Genomic DNA, 16,888 nt, shown 5'->3' with positions numbered 1-16,888 from the left:
GAGTGGATGGAGACGGAGATAGGCATCCGCATCTTCCTCTCGCCGGAGGAGGCCGTTGCGGCGCTGCGCTCGCTGAGCCGCGAAGTCGCCGGGCTGACTTACGGCTGGGGCTCGCCGGACCACCCCGACGTGACCGGAGAGTATCTGGCCAACGTGCGGCGCTTCCTGCGCCACCCGCTCGGCGAGCACGTGACCGCCCTCTTCTGGGAGTGCGCCCGCCTCCCCAGACCCATCCCGGACCCAGCGGCTGCGCTGCGTGGGAGGGGGCGGGCCCTGAAAAGCCCATAGCACGCACCTCTCCGCTCTCTTTTCCCTCTCTCCATACACCAGCAACCGCTCCTCGCTCGGCTCACCGCCCTCAACCGCCTCGCCCTTTTCTCCTCCACTCCGCAGCTTCTCCTCGCTCCCGCAAAAGCCAAGGACGGCGACCGAGGACAAGCTCTTCTATCAAGCTCTGGATGTGGGGGCGTGGAGACTGGAGTGGAGCTCCGAGAGATCTAGCGCGAGATCGCCCGTGATCACGTGGCGCGGCCCCCGAGATCTCTGACTCTGTACACCTTGTTCGCCAACCCCCACATGCCACAACGAGGGCGGACACTAGACTCAGCCTCCGCTCCCCACGTACGGCTTTCTCGTCTCCATCCACCACGACATACTTCACGCACTCGGTGAAGACACAGACCGACCACACAAGTACCCCCCGTGAACGCGCGTAAGAGACGAGCGCGGCCGTCCTGCGTACACATCACAGAAGACGCGCACACAAGCTCCCTTCGACCGGGTGCTCCCGACGGGGTGAGCGAGTGCCTCGCCCTCTCACCCCCGCAAACCTAGGTCCTAATCGGGCGCCACGCGCAGCCCACCGCACTCCGGGGGGGGCGCAGACCGCGAGGGCGAGGTCTGCGGCCGCGGCAGACGTCACCAAGTGCACGCGTGAGCGCGACGCAAACGCCGCGCAAGCCAGGAGGGGGGTGAGGGCGGACGCTCCGATGCACCCAACGCTCCTCCCCGCCCCGCGGGCCGCACTCGTGCAGACGCGCACACGTCACGCGAGCTTCTCGGGGTCCTTGCCGAGAGTCTTGGACATGCGCCGCGAGATCTTGCCGTGCAGCTCCTTCCCCACCGGCTCGGCGTCGACGTCCTTGCCTGCCGCACGAGAGGGCTGCTATTTGCTGTTAACTAGCTGGTAATTAAAGACAGCACATCTCGGCTGCCTCTCGGCTGTACCTCGGCTGTATCTCAGAGCCTTTGCCTGGGCGTGTATGCGACTGTGTGAACTCGGCTCGCAACGCTGCCGAAGGACAGCCGGCCGCGACGTCTCGAGTGTTCAATTAGCTGTTAATTAGCTGCTAATTAAGACAGCCGGCCGCGACGTCTCGAGTGGCACTCGGGACGGATGCAAGCGCGCGTGCGCATCTAGCTGCCCTTGCCTAGCGTCAGCGAGACGCGCCGCACCAAGTTCGCCGTCATCGCCAGCGGCGACTCGTCGTGCGCAGCCAAAGCCTATTGAAGTCCCACTCCACGTCCGATTCAAATCAGAGTCCACAGCCTGCGTAGGAGCAGCGGCCTATAGCCACCCACGGACTGACTGACTGACGTACGTAGGAGCAGCGGCCCTAGTGCTGGCTGTCCGACGGTCTCCAGAGGCTGGAGCGGCGAGTCGTCAGAGCGGCGAGACGCCACCGGAGCATCTCACCGTCCTCCCACCCATATCTCCCCATATCTCCACCAGAGCATCTCACCGTCCTCCCACCCATATCTCCCCATATCTCCACCAGAGCATCTCACCGTCCTCCCTACCATATCTCCCCATATCTCCACCAGAGCATCTCACCGTCCTCCCACCCATATCTCCCCATATCTCCCCATATCTCGCCACCAGAGCATCTCACCGTCCTCCCACCCATATCTCCCCATACCTCCCCATATCTCGCCACCAGAGCATCTCACCTCCTCCCACTCACTCTCCTACTCTCGTGCTCTCTCCCCGCAAGGCCACCACTAGCGGCCGTCTCACCCCGGCCGCCCCCCCTGTACGTACCCCCTCTGCTACGCGCACGCCTGAGGCGCCGCCGCCACGACCGAGCCGCTAGCCGCCCTCGACGCGTCGCGCGCGAGCTTCTCCTGCGTCCGAGATGCGCAGAGATGAGCCGCGAGATCGGCCGAGATGCCTCGAGATGCCTCGCTCGACGCCGCGGGGGGCCTTGGGCAGGAGCAACACAGGGGGGCTCCCCCGCAGCCTAGCGCCCTTCCCCCGCAGCCTAGCGCCCTTCCCCCGCAGCCTAGCGCCCTTCCCCCGCAGCCTAGCGCCCTTCCCCCGCAGCCTAGCGCCCTTCCCCCGCAGCCTAGCGCCCTTCCCCCGCAGCCTAGCGCCCTTCCCCCGCAGCCTAGCGCCCTTCCCCCGCAGCCTAGCGCCCTTCCCCCGCAGCCTAGCGCCCTTCCCCCGCAGCCTAGCGCCCTTCCCCCGCAGCCTAGCGCCCTTCCCCCGCAGCCTAGCGCCCTTCCCCCGCAGCCTAGCGCCCTTCCCCCGCAGCCTAGTGCCCCAGGCCTGCGCCCGCCGCTCCGCCATCATGATCGAGTTCTTGCGCGCGAGCGCCGCCCCCTCCGGCGTGTTGAACTCCTGCCGCACCTGCAGGGGCGTCCGGCGGACCGGCGGGGGCCATTCTTTGACCTCGGCTAGATCTCGGCGCGTCCAGGGAAATCGAGCGGCAGGCTGTGTGAGCGGGCGGCTCGGTAAGGCAACGTACACTTCTCCACACACACGAGGTGGCGGGGCAAGGGCCGGGCAGCCCTCGCGACTCCACGTCTAGACGACAGGAGAGCCCCACGGCATTCAAAGGGCAAGGCCCGGTGCGCGTGGGCGAGCGGTGTGGGAGTGAGTGTGTGGTGTGTGGTGTGTGTGTGTGGGGGGGGTGGGGCGGCGGCTCGACCTGCCGCCGCCACGCCGCGAGCGACTCGTTGTCGGCGATGGCGTCGCGCGAAGCCTAGGAAGGAAGGAAGGCGCGCGGTGGCGGACGAGCGCGGGTGCCAGGGGACAAGCGGTCATGCCTCGTGGCGCCTAGAAAAAGACATCGGTGCGGCGCAGAAGAACATTGTGCCCGATCAAAAGAAATCGGTGCGGCCGCCTCGGACAGCTCCGACAGCTGCCGACCAACCATCGAGTCTTTGGCGTCGTTCGACACCTAGCGGGTCCGTGCATTCACAATGAATTCAGCGGCCGCATCACGCTGCTGCTGCTGCTGCTGCTGCTGCTGCTGCTGCTGCTGCTGCTGCTGCTGCTACTCGCTACTGTGCTGCTGCCGCTGCCGCTGCCGCTGCCGGCGCCTTGGGGAAGACCTTTTGCATCACCTCGTTGAACTCCCACACGCTCTTGATCCCAAAGTACCACTTGGTCAGCTGCCAACAGGTGCCAAAGAAGGCCAGCACCAGCACGCCCCCTCCCACCATAGCGCGGCTCATCATCGCTGCGCAGGGAAGGGGAGGCAACGGCACGGGTGTATGTTGGCTCCGAGGTTTGGCATTGGTTGCGGAGCAGTGCTGCGCGGCGGGGAGGTGTTTGCGCCGGGCGCCGCGCGCGTGATGCACAAGCTTGGCTTTGGTGGCCGGGCACGGCAGCACTACGAGCGTGGCAGCCGTGCGAGCGCACCAGCCGCCTCGGCGCGCGCCTCCTCCGCCTGGCGCTCCTTCTCCGACATGGGCTTCTCCGCAAAGTCGAGCTTGACGGGACCCTTGTTCAGGTCTTTGTAAAAGTCGTTCAGGTACGCGTACCGTCCCGAGCCCATCGCGTTCATCTGCTGCGCGTGCGACTCCTCGCTTCCGCCGTGCTTGAGACCGTACTGCGCGTCGGAATAGTTGTCCTTCTTCTTCTTGGCTGCGGTTCCGACTGGCGCGCCAGGCGCAGTGGTCGCGCCGCTACAGTGCCGCGCCGGCGCCGCGCCCACGCCACGGCGGAGCGCCGGCACCACTCGATCCGGCAGCAGCAGCAGCAGTCGATGCCGTCGGCAAGCCATTGGGGTCTTGATTGCGAGAAAAAAATCGCGCCGGCAATAGGAGCGTGCCCCATCCACGCGCAGGCCGCACCTCTAGTGAGGCCCGCATAGTATGTGGGAGACTCATGCCGCCGCCCCTGCCTCCCCTGTGTCAGTGTGCCCGTGGTAGTGAGAGACTGCCGGTGAGAAGCTGGAGGAAGGTCGAAGGCCCAACTTGAGAATCGTGCTTTGAGTGGGGTTGTTTGGTGTTGGGTTGGGTTGGTGGAGTTGGGTTGTCCGAGCGGGATTGGTTGTTCACAGGTTGTTCAGTTGGGTCGTCGGCGCGAAGGGTGAGGTCTCGACCGCCGCCGCTCACGCCAGCGAGCCGGGCCACTACCGGTGTTTTTGGCTTCGCCACCGTCTAAAGCGTGCGGCACCCGTGCGCCATACTCGAGTACGCTCGCCGACATCGAACGAGCACGCCTGTCCGCGTTTTGGCGGCCCGGCGGGCCTGTGAGAATGTGTGTCGTTCTGATGTGTCACTGTGTACGTCACATCGGTCTTGATAACAAGCACGGTCGATCCGTCGAAGCGATACACTCGTTCCTATCACGTTGGACGGCTTGCACGGAGCTCTGTGCCGGCACACAGGAAGAGCCGACGGCAAGAAGAGCTCGATGGGGAGCGAGAATCGCCAAAGGTGCTCACGGAGGTTTCGGAAGTTCGCCTTGATGCGATCAGTTCCCCCCAGGTTTGACCGCGCAGCTCGCAAGACTCGTCGAGCACTCGCAGCCTCTCTGCGCCTCTCATGCTGCCGCTCTGCGGGATGTTCAGTCTTTACGATTAAGTGTTCCCGTGCCTCGACAACTGCCGCTGGTAGGCGCGCCGCGCCGAACCATGGCGGGCGCGCCGCGGCCGCGTACCGCGCGCGGCCGTCGACCGGCAAGCACACGCCTCGACTCGGACACAGTGTTCCGGGGGCAAGGGAGAGGGGCTGGCTCCTAGCCCGAGAGGAGAGCTTCCGAGACCCACTACAAGACCACGCACGCATCATCCCGCGGCCTGGCGGTCGGCGGGATTGCAACCAGTCTTCGCGTGCCGCTTGTCGTTCGCTCGGGCGCCTTGGGCGTCGGGGTGGCGAGCAGGGGACGCAGCTCTGAGCGCCCAGCGACGCGTGCCGGATGGAGTCCGGCCGCGGGTGACTAGGGAAGTTCGCTCAAGATGTGTGGCAGCCGCCTCGTTGGCTGAGTGTCTTGTCTTGTGGTTCTGTGTGTCGCTCCTAGACCGTCACTCCCGCCCTGAGGCTGGCGTGTTGAGCACGTAGGAGCGGACCTCCGCCTCCGAGCGGACGTCGCGCGAGGACCCGAGGGGCCGCGACCCGAGGGGCCCCGCCTTTCGTCCCTCGCGCAAGCCCGCCTCCACGCAAAAGGGCGCGGCGAGCCCGCCGGGGAGGTCGCGGGCGGAGGCGAGCTCATCGGCGGCGCGCCCTTCGCCGCACCCTTCGAAGCGTCGAAGCAGCGCATCGGACGCCGGGCGGCAAAGCAGCGCAGACAGCCAAGGTGTGGAAAGAAGCCGGCTCAGCGGCGTGACACGGGGGGCGCAGCTAAGCTGGACCGAGGAGGAACTCACAAAGGTCGAGGAGAAGGTGCCGGGTTCAGACCTCAGATCAGACCGCAGCAGTCGGTTTGCCATCTAGATAGCAGTCGGTGCAAGCAGCCCCGCCACATGGCCCGCCACGGAGCGCAAACCAGTCCGCAGACAGGTGCAGAATGACAGGCCCGCGGGTGTGTGGCAGCCCAGCTGGCTGTGTGTGTGTCTCGTGAGTTTGTGTGTCTGTGTGTCGCTTACGCGTTGGTGTCCAGTCCAAGACTGGCTGTTCTTCAACTTCCTTACATTCAACCGTACGTACGGCATTACGTAACCCCATTCTCGAGGTTCTCGAGGTGGATATCCTTTGGCCGCGTTGGGTAGCGAGGATTGGTGTAACCCGAGCCACGGAGGGCGGAGGCGTGTTTTCTGACGGCCGACCGTCAGCAACCCCATTAAGCATTATTACGTACGGCTCAACGGCGAGCGGTGCTTCCTGCACATTCTGGCAGCACGCGCCGGCTAAGGGGCTGCCACAAACTCGAGACACGCTTTTGGGATATGGGAAATTTTCGAGCTGGCTGGCTTTAGCGTTTAGGCCCATAAACTCGCACTCAACATGCGCACGTCGTCTGTCTCTTAAGTATTATTCATGCTCACAAGAGACACATGAGCGATTCTAAGATCAGGTCTGCCACCTCCCCGCTGGAAACGAAAATCTAAGTTACAAATCTCGAATAAATCTCGAAGCACACTTGAATGCTCACTTGGCAGGTAACATATGCGCCACGCGCCCCAACCGCTCCTCTGGTCGCCGCCGGCCTCCGCGGCGGCGGCGATGTCCCAGCGCCACCCATCGGCCAGCCCTCAGATCGATCGATCGGCGCTCAAAGTCGGCTTCAGATCCGAGAACGCTGCTGGCGCCGCCGCCGATCCCAGCGGCGACGCCAGCAGCTTCCTCTGCTCTCCAATGCGCCGAGAAGCGACGCGGGGGTGCTCGGCCCGCCATGCACGACGAAGGCTCCGCCGGGCGCGCGTCGGCCGGTCCGGTGGCACCCTCTGCGCGCGGCACCTGCCGGCGCCCCGACGACAGCCGTCGCGCCACCGCTGATGGAGGGGCGGTCGGCGCCGCTGCCGCCGCGCTGCCGGTGGGAGGGGCACTGGTGGTGGCCTGGGCGGCCCTCCGCCGCCGCTCGGGGCGCCCGGGCAGCGGTGGCAGCCTGCCGCCGCACCACTTCGAAATGCCCGCTGACCACTTCGAAATGCCCGCTCCGGCGGCCCGCGGTCGGCGCTATTCTTTTTTCTACAAGCAAAATTCGAGCCAATTGAGGAAACTGAAGCGGGCAGGCTGGAAGCACTGAGGGACGGCCGATTTTCGCCCAGTGGCAGGCCTGATCTTAGAATCGCTCACATGAGTCATGACCGACAACACCCTCTAGACTAGGGCTGAAAGCCGCAACACATTCTCACAGGGCAGAGCGGATTGAAGCCGTGACACCTATGAATAGTGAGCAGAAGAGAGAGGACTGTGCTTTTCCGATTGCGAGCCAACGAGTTCTCGAGCGCGCACATGCCATCCTGGTAATGAGCACAGGACCGTGGCTTTCCACGTCATGAATACAGCCATGCACGTTACCGATTTATCGTTCGCGTTGCCCAGGGTACGCAGAATGTGAAGGACATCCCTGTTTCATTAGGCCTGTGATATGGTCTGTAGGCTCCTCGGAGGCGGAGCAAGCCTCAGCATGTTACATGAAGCGCCCGTGCCAAAGGACGCAACGAAGGGAGTGAGGAGCACGCCCAACCCTGGTCGCTTGTGGCATTGCCAAAACCCAAAATTTAAGAACGGCTCAAAGGTCGTGGTAGAGCTTCGAGCGGCTGGGAATTGGTTACCAAGAATTGTAGTTGAAGAAGATGTCGCGTATCTCCTGAGGCGATGCACTAGAGCTAGCCACGCGTCGGGAAGTAGCACGTGGGCGCCGAGCCCAGAGCGCCACAGTCTTTGCTGATGTAGTAGATCTGCAGGTGGACAGACTCGACACCAGAGAGGTCGAGTCCGTCGGCGGAGCCGGTCGAAGCGCTGAACGTGTTGACCTATACATGCAAGGCAGTGGCTCGTTATGCACCCCCGTGTGGATGCGGCAAGGATCCTATTCACCGTCCAGGTAGTGTACAACGCGGCTTGATTGAAAGGATAGTCAGGAAAGGAGGAGAAGGCCGGCTTTTGGCTGAAGTAATCCGCCAAATTTCCTTTAGCCAGCTGCTCAGCAATGCAGTAGCCTTGCGCATCTGCGCCGGGACAGGTCCCTGGGGGCAGCGGTTCGGGCATATTGCAGATGCGCGTGTCTTTGGAAAACACAGGCGCCTGGTACCCCCACTGCTGCCCGCCATCTGGTAGGCACGCGTCGTCTTCACCCGGCCACGTAATGTCGGATCCGCGGTGCGCCACGTCCACGTCGAAGGTCACATCCAGCCTTATGTTGCCTTCCCCATCTTCCGATGAGACGAACAACACAACGGCTCCCGTCCTGTCGGGGACTGAGAATTCGTCCGAGCCCATGTGGTCATCGATGACGCCATCTTGGTCCCACAACTCGACCCTGATCGTCGATCCGGTCGGCTGTCCCCCGAAGTCAAATTCCTTGTTCCAAACGGGTTTATCTGTATCGTCTTTGACTTCCGTCTGGTATCGCTTCCCGTTGACAGACACCTTTACGTAGGGATCCGTCTCCCGGCCGTCGCGATCGCCCGTCCCCTCCTCATTGTTGCCTTTGCCAATGACGTTCCAGCCCGACACTACCGTTATCTTCAGCAACGCATCGAACATGGTACCGACGTCTGGTCCTTCGTTCCCGCAGTACCTCAACCCGTCGATCTCCAGGTAGTCGCAGCAACCACCATGACAACGCCGCGGCTCGGTGTCGAAAGAAGTGACCGCGAGAGGGAAAGTGCGCGGCACCTTGCGAATGGTGCACCCTTGCGAATTGGGGTAGTAGTCGGGGTAGTTCGGCGAGGTCACGCAAGTTCCTGTGCGATTAGGGGTACGGTAAAAGAGGAAGCTGTATGATAAGGGGTGCTATACAGCTCTATCAAAGGGCCATGCTGTGTCGGCGAGCGAGCATAAACGACCTGCTGGGTTGAGCTTGCAAAGCCCGGCGTCCACCGTCACGGGAGTGGCGGCCTCCGAGCGAAGCGGGACCGCTTCGGTGCCCGCAGGGCAGAGCTGACCAAGGAGGCCGGCGGAGTCGAGCTCCTTGATCTGGCAAGCGGAAGCTGCCGAGTAATTCTGCTTCGGCAGCTTGACATCCTTCGTGAGGTACCTACGACAAGGTGGACGTTAAGTCATGACCGCACGCAGAATTGCAACAGCGGTGGCGCTTCGCACTCTTGCATCTCTTTGAACTCCTTGTACTCCGGGTGGGGTTTGTTCATCTCGGTAAGCCACGACGGAACGCCGGTCGAGTAGCAGTCCACCACTGCAATGGACGCCGGCTCCACTGGCGGCGGCGGCTTGGGAGCCATGCCCGGCGCGAGCGGCGACGGCGGCGACGGCGGAGGCAGCACGTAGTCGCAACACTTGAGCATTTCGATGTTGGACAGGCTGTTGCCATCTGACCCGCGCCACATGCCCGCCATCACCTAAAGGCACCCCCGACATCTTGTGTGAAGGTGAGGGAGGAGTTCGCTAGGCAAGGGCGGCGTCATGCCTTGTTGCCGGGGCATTTCCACCAGCCTTGCGAATCGAACGGGCCCGGATCCCACTTTCTCTCGCAGTTGATCAACGAGCCACCGCCTTTGCAGCAGGACAGTTTCTCGATGCAGTAGAGTTCCTCGCAATCGTTGCGATAGAGGCCCACCATGTAGTGGTCGTCTTGGCACTCAGCCCAGCCTTCGCGGTCGAAAGAGCTCCAGATGTCTTTCTCTTGGCACGTCTCGAAAAGCGGGTTGTTGACGTTGCAGCACTCGGCCTCTTCGAGGTTAAAGAGGCTGGTGCCTCCCGACCGGCGCCTGGTGGCAAATTGAGGCGTCAGTGAGTCGGCTTGGGAAAATTGAGGCGTCAGTGAGTCGGCTTGGGAACGCTCGGGTGGAGTACCGGCCATCTACACACGGCACATTCCCGTCATGGCGCAGCCTGGCTTGCACAAACTCGAGCCTTTGCGGTCAAAGGAGGACCCCCAGTCTCCACCGCAGACGCCGTCGTCGCACTCCCTGCCGTGGGCGAGCGAAGCCACCAGCATGACGAGAAAGCGCGACCGCATCGCTGCGCCGTGCACCGGGATCGCGGCCGTGTCGGGCACGAACACGGGGTCGAGGAACGCAGAGACCCCGCCGGAGCCGCTCAAGGAGAGAGCAACGGCCGAGCAGCCCAGACCGACCACCGCGATTGAGAAGAGGAGGCACAGCAGCTTCGACGAGCAGAACTTGCCGAAGCCGAAGCCGGAGCGGAAGCCGAAGCCGAAGGGCGTCGAGGTCGGCTCGTGCGAGACAGACTCGCACTGCGGCGCGCACGACGCGCGTCAAGAAGAGAAGCAAAGAAGGGAGTGTGCGCGTGGAGAGGGCGGGCACACCGAGGGCTGCCTACCCGACTTGCCCTTCTCCTTGCCCTTCTCCTTGCCCTTCTCCTTGCCCTTCTCGTCCTCGTCCTCGTCCTCGTCGACCGCCTTGACGTTCGTCTCGGCGTCGTCGAGCAGATCGTACTTGTTGAAGACCTTCGTGGACTTGACCTCGCCCTTCATGCGAAATGTCTTGTTGCACGAGTTCGAGACGGTCCAGTCGGCGTCGTCCTACGCCGAAAGCGGTCAGTCAGTCATGGTCCACAGACGACGCTCGGCGCAAATGCCAGGCGCTCGCCGCCAGGACGGGCTCCATCTCCTGCGGAAACTCCTTGGCCGAGACGTTCCAGTCGGCGTCGCCCTACGCATCGAAATCGGGACGCGGTCAGGCAGTGGGTCGGCAGACGCCGGCGCGCAGAATGCCAAGCGCTCGCGCCGGGGCGGGTTCCTCCGCAAACTCCTTGATCGACGGCAGCGTCTCGCCGCCGGCCGCCACCCCGCACGCCTGTGGGCGAGAGCGAAGTTACGCAAGTGTTCGGAGACGGGAGAGAGAATTGTTACCGGTGGGTGGGAAGCGATGAGCGCCAGGAGAGAATGCTGCGGCGCGCTCACCGTTGTGTCGGGCGTGTTGGAATCGGTCTTGGCCGGCTTCTTGACCTCCTTGGCAGCCTCCTCGGCGACGACCTCCTCGGCGACGGGCGCCTCCTCGGCGACTGCCTCCGCGGCGGCGGACACCTTGGCGGCGGCGGACTTGGCGGCGGACTCCTCGGCGGCGGCGGACTTGATGCCGCACGCCTGGGTGAGGGGAGAACACGCAAGTGTGCGGAGACAGGGAGACCGTAGAGGGATGATGACAATCCTGGCGTGCGCACACTCACCTCGGCTCCGAGGAGCGAAGGCGACAGCGACGTGATGCCGACAGGAGCCGTCGGCGCCGACTCGGACGGGACGTCGTTGCCGTTGCCGATGACGTCTTTGAGCGACGCGGGCTCGCTCTCGGACGAGATGCCGTCGTGCTTGCCTCCAGCAGAGTCGACGACGGACGAGGGCGGCGACGGAAGTGGCGGGAACGAGAACGAGGTTTTGTCGACGGTGAACGTGAGGCGCCGCGAGGTCTCGGCGCCGGCGAACGATGCGCCTACCGACGCCGCAAACACGACGCCGACGTCCTCGAGCGAAGCGGGCTTGCCCTCGGACGGGATGACGTCCTCGAGCGAAGCGGGCTTGCCCTCGGACGGGATGCCGGCGGCCTCGCCTCCGGCAGCGTTGACGGTCGTGTTGCCCGCCAGCGACACCTGTGTCAGCCAGAAGGCCAGAGGATAACATAAGTCTTGCAGGTGGGAGCGCATTGTCGTGTGCGCGCAACCAAGCACACGCCTGCTTGTCAGCAAGCGGCGGCGGCGGAGGAGAGAGCTTGAGCACGAGCTTGTCACCGGCGGCCGGCACGAGCTCGAGTTTGAGCTTGTCGAGCATGTTGATCGAGTTCCTGCAGCGCGCGGGGGTATGCACGCCAAAGAGAGTCGATAGATGCAGCTCATGGAGAAGGCTGTGTGACGGGTTCATGTGATAGTCTGCTGCTGCTGGTTACTGGAGACTGTGCAGAGCACTATTATTGTGACTGGGGACTGGAGACTGTGCAGAGCACCTTATGATTACTGGTTACTAGACTGTGCATAGTCCTGCTGCTGCTGGTTACTGGAGACTGTACCAGACTGTGCAGTAACTATTATTTACTGGTTACTGGAGACTGTGCAGCAGAGCACTATGACTGGGGACTGGAGACTGTGCAGAGCACTCCTATTATTACTGGTTACTAGACTGTGCAGAGCAGTACTATTATTACTGGTTCTGGAGACTGTGCAGAGCACTCCTATTATTACTATTACTACTGGCTACTAGACTGTGCAGAGCACTCCTATTATTACTGGTTACTAGACTGTGCATAGTCCTGCTGCTGCTGGTTACTGGAGACTGTGCGCTGCTGCTGGTTACTGGAGACTGTGCATAGCACTATTATGACTGGGGACTGGAGACTGTGCAGTCCACTCCTATTACTACTGATTACTAGAGACTGTGCAGGGCACTCCTATTATTACTGGTTACTAGACTGTGCATAGTCCTGCTGCTGCTGGTTACTGGAGACTGTGCGCTGCTGCTGGTTACTGGAGACTGTGCATAGCACTATTATGACTGGGGACTGGAGACTGTGCAGTCCACTCCTATTACTACTGATTACTAGAGACTGTGCAGGGCACTCCTATTATTACTGGTTACTAGACTGTGCATAGTCCTGCTGCTGCTGGTTACTGGAGACTGTGCGCTGCTGCTGGTTACTGGAGACTGTGCATAGCACTATTATGACTGGGGACTGGAGACTGTGCAGTCCACTCCTATTACTACTGATTACTAGAGACTGTGCAGGGCACTCCTATTATTACTGGTTACTGCTTTGCAGAGTACTACCGCGCATTACTACTGGATACTGCGCGGACTACTGCAGACTGCAGAGTACTGCATTATTACTGGTTACTGCAGACTGCAGAGTACCTTAAGGTACTGCATTATTACTGGTTACTGGAGACTGTGCAGAGTACTACCGTGCATTATTACTGGAGACTGTGCAGAGTACTACCGCGCATAGTCTCGACGAGTATCGGCACGCCCCTTCGCTATAGAGGGGCAACGCTGGCGCGAGAGCGGGACGGGTTGCCTCTCTTCCGCCGGGAGAGAGGGCAGAGAGAAGGAGGCGGGCTGCGCGGGACCCACGGCGCGCAGCCCGCGAGCGCTTAGAGCGCCTCCACAACGAGGTGCGGAAGTGCCATGCTGATCCCGGAAGCGACTCGGGCAATCACGGGCATCGCGTTTGGGCCATCAAGTGCTTCTGGGAGCGATCTTTGAGGGGGAATGGAGAGAAAGGGGGGCTCAGGAGGGACGCGCCTACTCGTAGCGTTTAAAGCTCGAGCTCGCAAGATGCCGCGGCGGCTCCCCTCGCTCACGTTGTTTTGGATCTGCGGGCGCGCAGGTGACGGCGGTCGAGCGCCAGCAGCATAAAATGGGATGCGTGCGGGCTAACGCGGGGCAAGGGTGGCGAATGGACAGCAGCGGACGCCTCTCGCGGCTCCTCAATGGCAGCGGCGGCACCTGCGAACGGGAGGGAGCAGGCGGTGCGAGGCCAAGGGGCGCCGTCGGGCGGCGAGAGAGCGCGCATCGCACGGCGGGAGTGGTGCGGGCGGGGCGGGTTCCGCGAGTAGCTGGCGTCGCGGGGATCAAGGCGTGCAGCTTGCGGCGGCCATCGGGCGTGCAAAGCGGCGGGGCCAGCGCGAGGGACGCTCGGAGACCTACTGGGAAGCCTCGAGCAAACCCTGGAAAGCCTCGAGCACTGATTGGACTCACGAAAACAAGGCATATCAAACAAGGCATATCAGAGGAATTTCTCTTTTGTGCTGGCCCCGGCCTCGCGGTCGGCGGGATTGCAACCAGTCTTCGCGTGCCGCCTGTCGTTCGACTCGGGCGCCTTGAGCGTCGGGGTGGCGAGCAGGGGACGCGGCTCTGAGCGCCCAGCGACGCGTGCCGGATGGAGTCCGGCCGGCCGCGGGTGACTAGGGGAGTTCGCTCAGGATGTGTGGCAGCCACGTTGGCTGAGTGTCTTGTCTTGTGGTTCTGTGCGTCGCTCCTGTGTGACCGTCACCGCCCGTCTAGCGTCCACCCATACCGCGTTGGTGTCCCAGTCGTTGGTCGGACTGTGTTTCGCCTTCCCATGCCGCTGAACAGCACCTTGCCCTCCGATCTTGACGGAGGTGGGAATCTCGAACGACTCGCGCAGGTACGGCTCGAGGCGGCCCCAATCCTCGGCCGTGACGATGGAGTTCACTCGCAGCTCCGGGGGGCAGCTTACTGCCGCGGCCATCGCGCCCGACAGGGGCCGAGCGCGGCTCGCAGAAGCTCTCTTTATTCCCCAGTTCAAGCAAAGAAGGTAAGGGAGAGAGCGACGCGGCGAGCGCAGGCGGCGAGCGTGCACGTCGCCTGTGCGGCGTCTTGTTCACTCCCCTTTGAGCTACCTTTGTGCCCCCTATTGGGCACCCCTCCTGCGCTGCGCGTATGGTCACCCCTCCCTTCCGCCCTGTTGTTTTGGGTGCCCCGCTCCGAGAAAGCATGTCTCGCAGCTGCGAGAAAAGACCTCAACGAGTCAGCCTGCCAGTTCATGGGCCGCTTGCGGTGGGTCGGTGGCAAACGAGAACGAACGTTCGCCGCGCCGCCGGGCGGGGGGGGGCCGGGGGCCGCGAATCAAAAGTTAGTGGGGGAAATGGCTCAGGCTGCGAAGAAAAATTTTTCCGGGCCGCTCTTCTGGGCAGGTGTGCACCAAAAGTGTTCGGTAGACCAGCCTCTCGGTACACGCCACGGCCCCGGGCTAGGCCCGATGCGTCCGCTACCACGCTCTTAACATGCGCACCGTCCTGCTGCAGGTCGCCATCAAGGAGCCGTCCTCGTCGCGTACGTCGTGCTGCCGTCGCGTGTACCGAGATGCCTCGCAACAAAGGCCTCGGCCGAACGGGCAAGAAGCATAAGAAATCAGCCAACGACAACATCCACAGGCAGCCCAAGGCGACCACCGAGCCCACGGTCGCCACCGAGGCGCCGGAGCCGCCCGCCGCGCCCGACACCTCGCCGGAAATGGAGGTCGAGCCGGCAGCGCCCGACGCGCAGGCGCTCGCGACAGGTGCGGCTGATCGGCGACGTCGAGCGTGGTGCCCGACGGCTCAGGATCCTTCTACCATAAACCACTACCACGGCTGCCACCGTCGGCGCCTTCGCTCGAGCTCTCCGAGGCCGCGTTCTGACCTCGTGCCGCGGCTGTTGTCGCTACAGCAGCGACGAGGGCCGCGGCAAGGGGTGCAGCGGCGACGGGCGGGGGGGAGAGGCGCGGCCAGCTACCGGGTCGTTGCCCCCGCCCACCGCGCCGGGCCCCTGCACCCGGAGGCGGCTTGCGGCAGCCTTCCCGTGTCTCCGTGCGACCCGCTTGGGTAGCCGGCCATGTGTGGCCCGCTGCCGGAAAAAATCCGGGGTTTAGCTGGCGTATCTCGGGCCCACTTTAGAGCTAGGGCATGATCTTAGGTGTTCTGGATAGCCCACAAGGGTCTTCTTTGGCATGGTAGCGGTGGTTTTGCGCGAGGCGTTCATTCAAAAATCACCATTTCCCCCACTACAAAAGTTGGTGCCGGCTTTTGAGTTTTGTGTTAGGGTGCCCACAGGGCCCAAAAAAAGAAAAGAAAAAAGAAATGGGCCACCCCAGATCGCAGCACTTCGTGTTGGCCAGTCGAGATATTGAGAGTGTGACTAGGAGGGAGGGACGCTGGGGATTCTCAAAGGTATACCCTTGGAATGGCCGGATCCAGCCTTAAAAGTACGAGATCGCGCGCGCTTCGCGCGCTGCACCGCCTGTTCTCCGCGGCTGAGTGACGACGCGTGCCGTGTGCCACCAGAGTTGGGCGCGCGCGGCGCGACGGCGCCCGCGAGGGAAGGCGCGGGTGCAGCGGCCGCCGGCGGCCGTACCGCCCGCCAGCCGGCGCAGCAGCGGCCAGCGCAGCGGCCGCCGGCGCAGCAGCCAGAGCAGCCGGTGCGCGCCTTGCGAGGCGAGTACTGCCGTCCGGCAGCCTTGAGGCGGCCGGGCGGCAGTACTCGTTCGAACTTTGCGAGCCGTGCGCGCGCCGAGGCGCCCGCGGCGCGCGCCCGCCCGGCTGCCAGTAGGAGGCGGCGCAATATGGCCTATAGTACAGCCCTTAGGAGGAGGAAGAGGCTGGCTGGCAGTGCTGTATGCCGCCGAGGGGCAGTTTTGGGGTGCTGTCACGGGCCCAGCGGGCTGCAGAACGCGTCCGCAGCCGGGACAACCCGCCCCCCCAGCCGAGGCCGGTCGAATCCCACTTGGTCACAGCCATGAGGAGTCCTCTTGGTGCTCCTGGCGGCCGTTGGAATGGCGAGCGCGCGCCGATGGGGGGGGGGGGGGTCTTGCTTGCTCCACACCGAGCGCCATCGGTCCGGACCGGCGTGACCACCGAGGGGTGGCCTGCACAAGGTCTGAGCCGCGGGCGCTCGGCGCCAAGTGCAGTGTCACGCTCGCGCTCGCGCGTGACAAACCGGGGAACCCTCGTTTCCTATGTACTCGGTCCCCCAACGGAAGAGGCCTCTCTCCTATTGGAACTGGCCAACATCAGATTTGCCTCGTGCGTCCCTTTTTGAGCCGGAAAGCTATTTTCTTTTGGGTCCTGTGGGCACCCTATTTGTGTTCCGTTTCGTGTTGAATTCGTCGGGGTACCCCGCGGTTCGCGCTGGGGCTGACTATCGTGATCCGGCCGTACCCAATCGCGCGAATCACACACGCACCATCCACTCATAATGAGTTCACCAGGGCGACCATCGACGCCGCCGCGCGCTTCTTCGCGAGCGCCTTGCGCTTTGCGGCGCCGCTGGGCTGCTTTCGCTTCGGAGGTGGCTCACCTGCCCCATCACCCTCTTCGCCCGCGCCCGCACTAACCGACTCGCGACTCGCTGTCTTCCGCCTTCTTTTGGCAGACCCGCTGCTGGCGCCGGCCGGGGTGCCGGCGGGGCCAACGCCAAGGAGGCCCTCGAGAAAGTCCGAAGGAGGAGCGGTGGGCGCGGCTGGCAAGGACGGCGCGGCGGCCGTCGAGAGCGGTCTCGAGCCGCCAGCGCTGCACGCGGCAGCTGGTTTGCCCTGCATCGCCGCCTCGGACACGCCCAGCGCACGCAGCTTGAGCTGAATGCGGT

The 16,888-nt window shown here is 63.4% G+C and overlaps 3 protein-coding genes across 3 annotated transcripts; 2 read left to right on the top strand and 1 right to left on the bottom strand.

Annotated features, from left to right (window-relative positions):
* Nucleotides 1-3,042: 3,042 nt before the first annotated feature.
* EMIHUDRAFT_213437 (hypothetical protein) lies at nucleotides 3,043-4,010 on the bottom strand (the record flags this gene model as incomplete). The annotated part of the gene is made up of 4 exons (XM_005765043.1): nucleotides 3,043-3,058; nucleotides 3,133-3,182; nucleotides 3,337-3,464; nucleotides 3,647-4,010. The coding sequence occupies 4 exons, from the start codon at nucleotides 4,008-4,010 to the stop codon at nucleotides 3,043-3,045; spliced, it is 558 nt and encodes a 185-aa protein (XP_005765100.1).
* A 2,261-nt stretch (nucleotides 4,011-6,271) lies between these two features.
* Nucleotides 6,272-6,833, top strand: EMIHUDRAFT_357301 (hypothetical protein). The gene has a single exon (XM_005765042.1). The coding sequence runs from the start codon at nucleotides 6,337-6,339 to the stop codon at nucleotides 6,664-6,666; it is 330 nt and encodes a 109-aa protein (XP_005765099.1). The 5' UTR covers nucleotides 6,272-6,336; the 3' UTR covers nucleotides 6,667-6,833.
* Nucleotides 6,834-14,570: 7,737 nt separating this feature from the next.
* EMIHUDRAFT_357300 (hypothetical protein) lies at nucleotides 14,571-15,295 on the top strand. The gene has a single exon (XM_005765041.1). The coding sequence runs from the start codon at nucleotides 14,630-14,632 to the stop codon at nucleotides 15,131-15,133; it is 504 nt and encodes a 167-aa protein (XP_005765098.1). The 5' UTR covers nucleotides 14,571-14,629; the 3' UTR covers nucleotides 15,134-15,295.
* The last annotated feature ends 1,593 nt before the right edge of the window (nucleotides 15,296-16,888 follow it).

Source organism: Emiliania huxleyi (assembly GCF_000372725.1).
Source record: "Emiliania huxleyi CCMP1516 unplaced genomic scaffold EMIHUscaffold_57, whole genome shotgun sequence".
Taxonomy (NCBI): domain Eukaryota; phylum Haptophyta; order Isochrysidales; family Noelaerhabdaceae; genus Emiliania; species Emiliania huxleyi.
The sequence above is the reverse complement of the archived record's forward strand: the minus strand, read 5'-3'. Positions and strand labels throughout refer to the sequence as shown.

Coding starts and splice junctions, on each gene's coding strand:
- EMIHUDRAFT_357301 (XM_005765042.1), top strand. CDS start 6,337: ATGCGCCACGCGCCCCAACCGCTCCTCTGGTCGCCGCCGGCCTCCGCG.
- EMIHUDRAFT_357300 (XM_005765041.1), top strand. CDS start 14,630: ATGCCTCGCAACAAAGGCCTCGGCCGAACGGGCAAGAAGCATAAGAAA.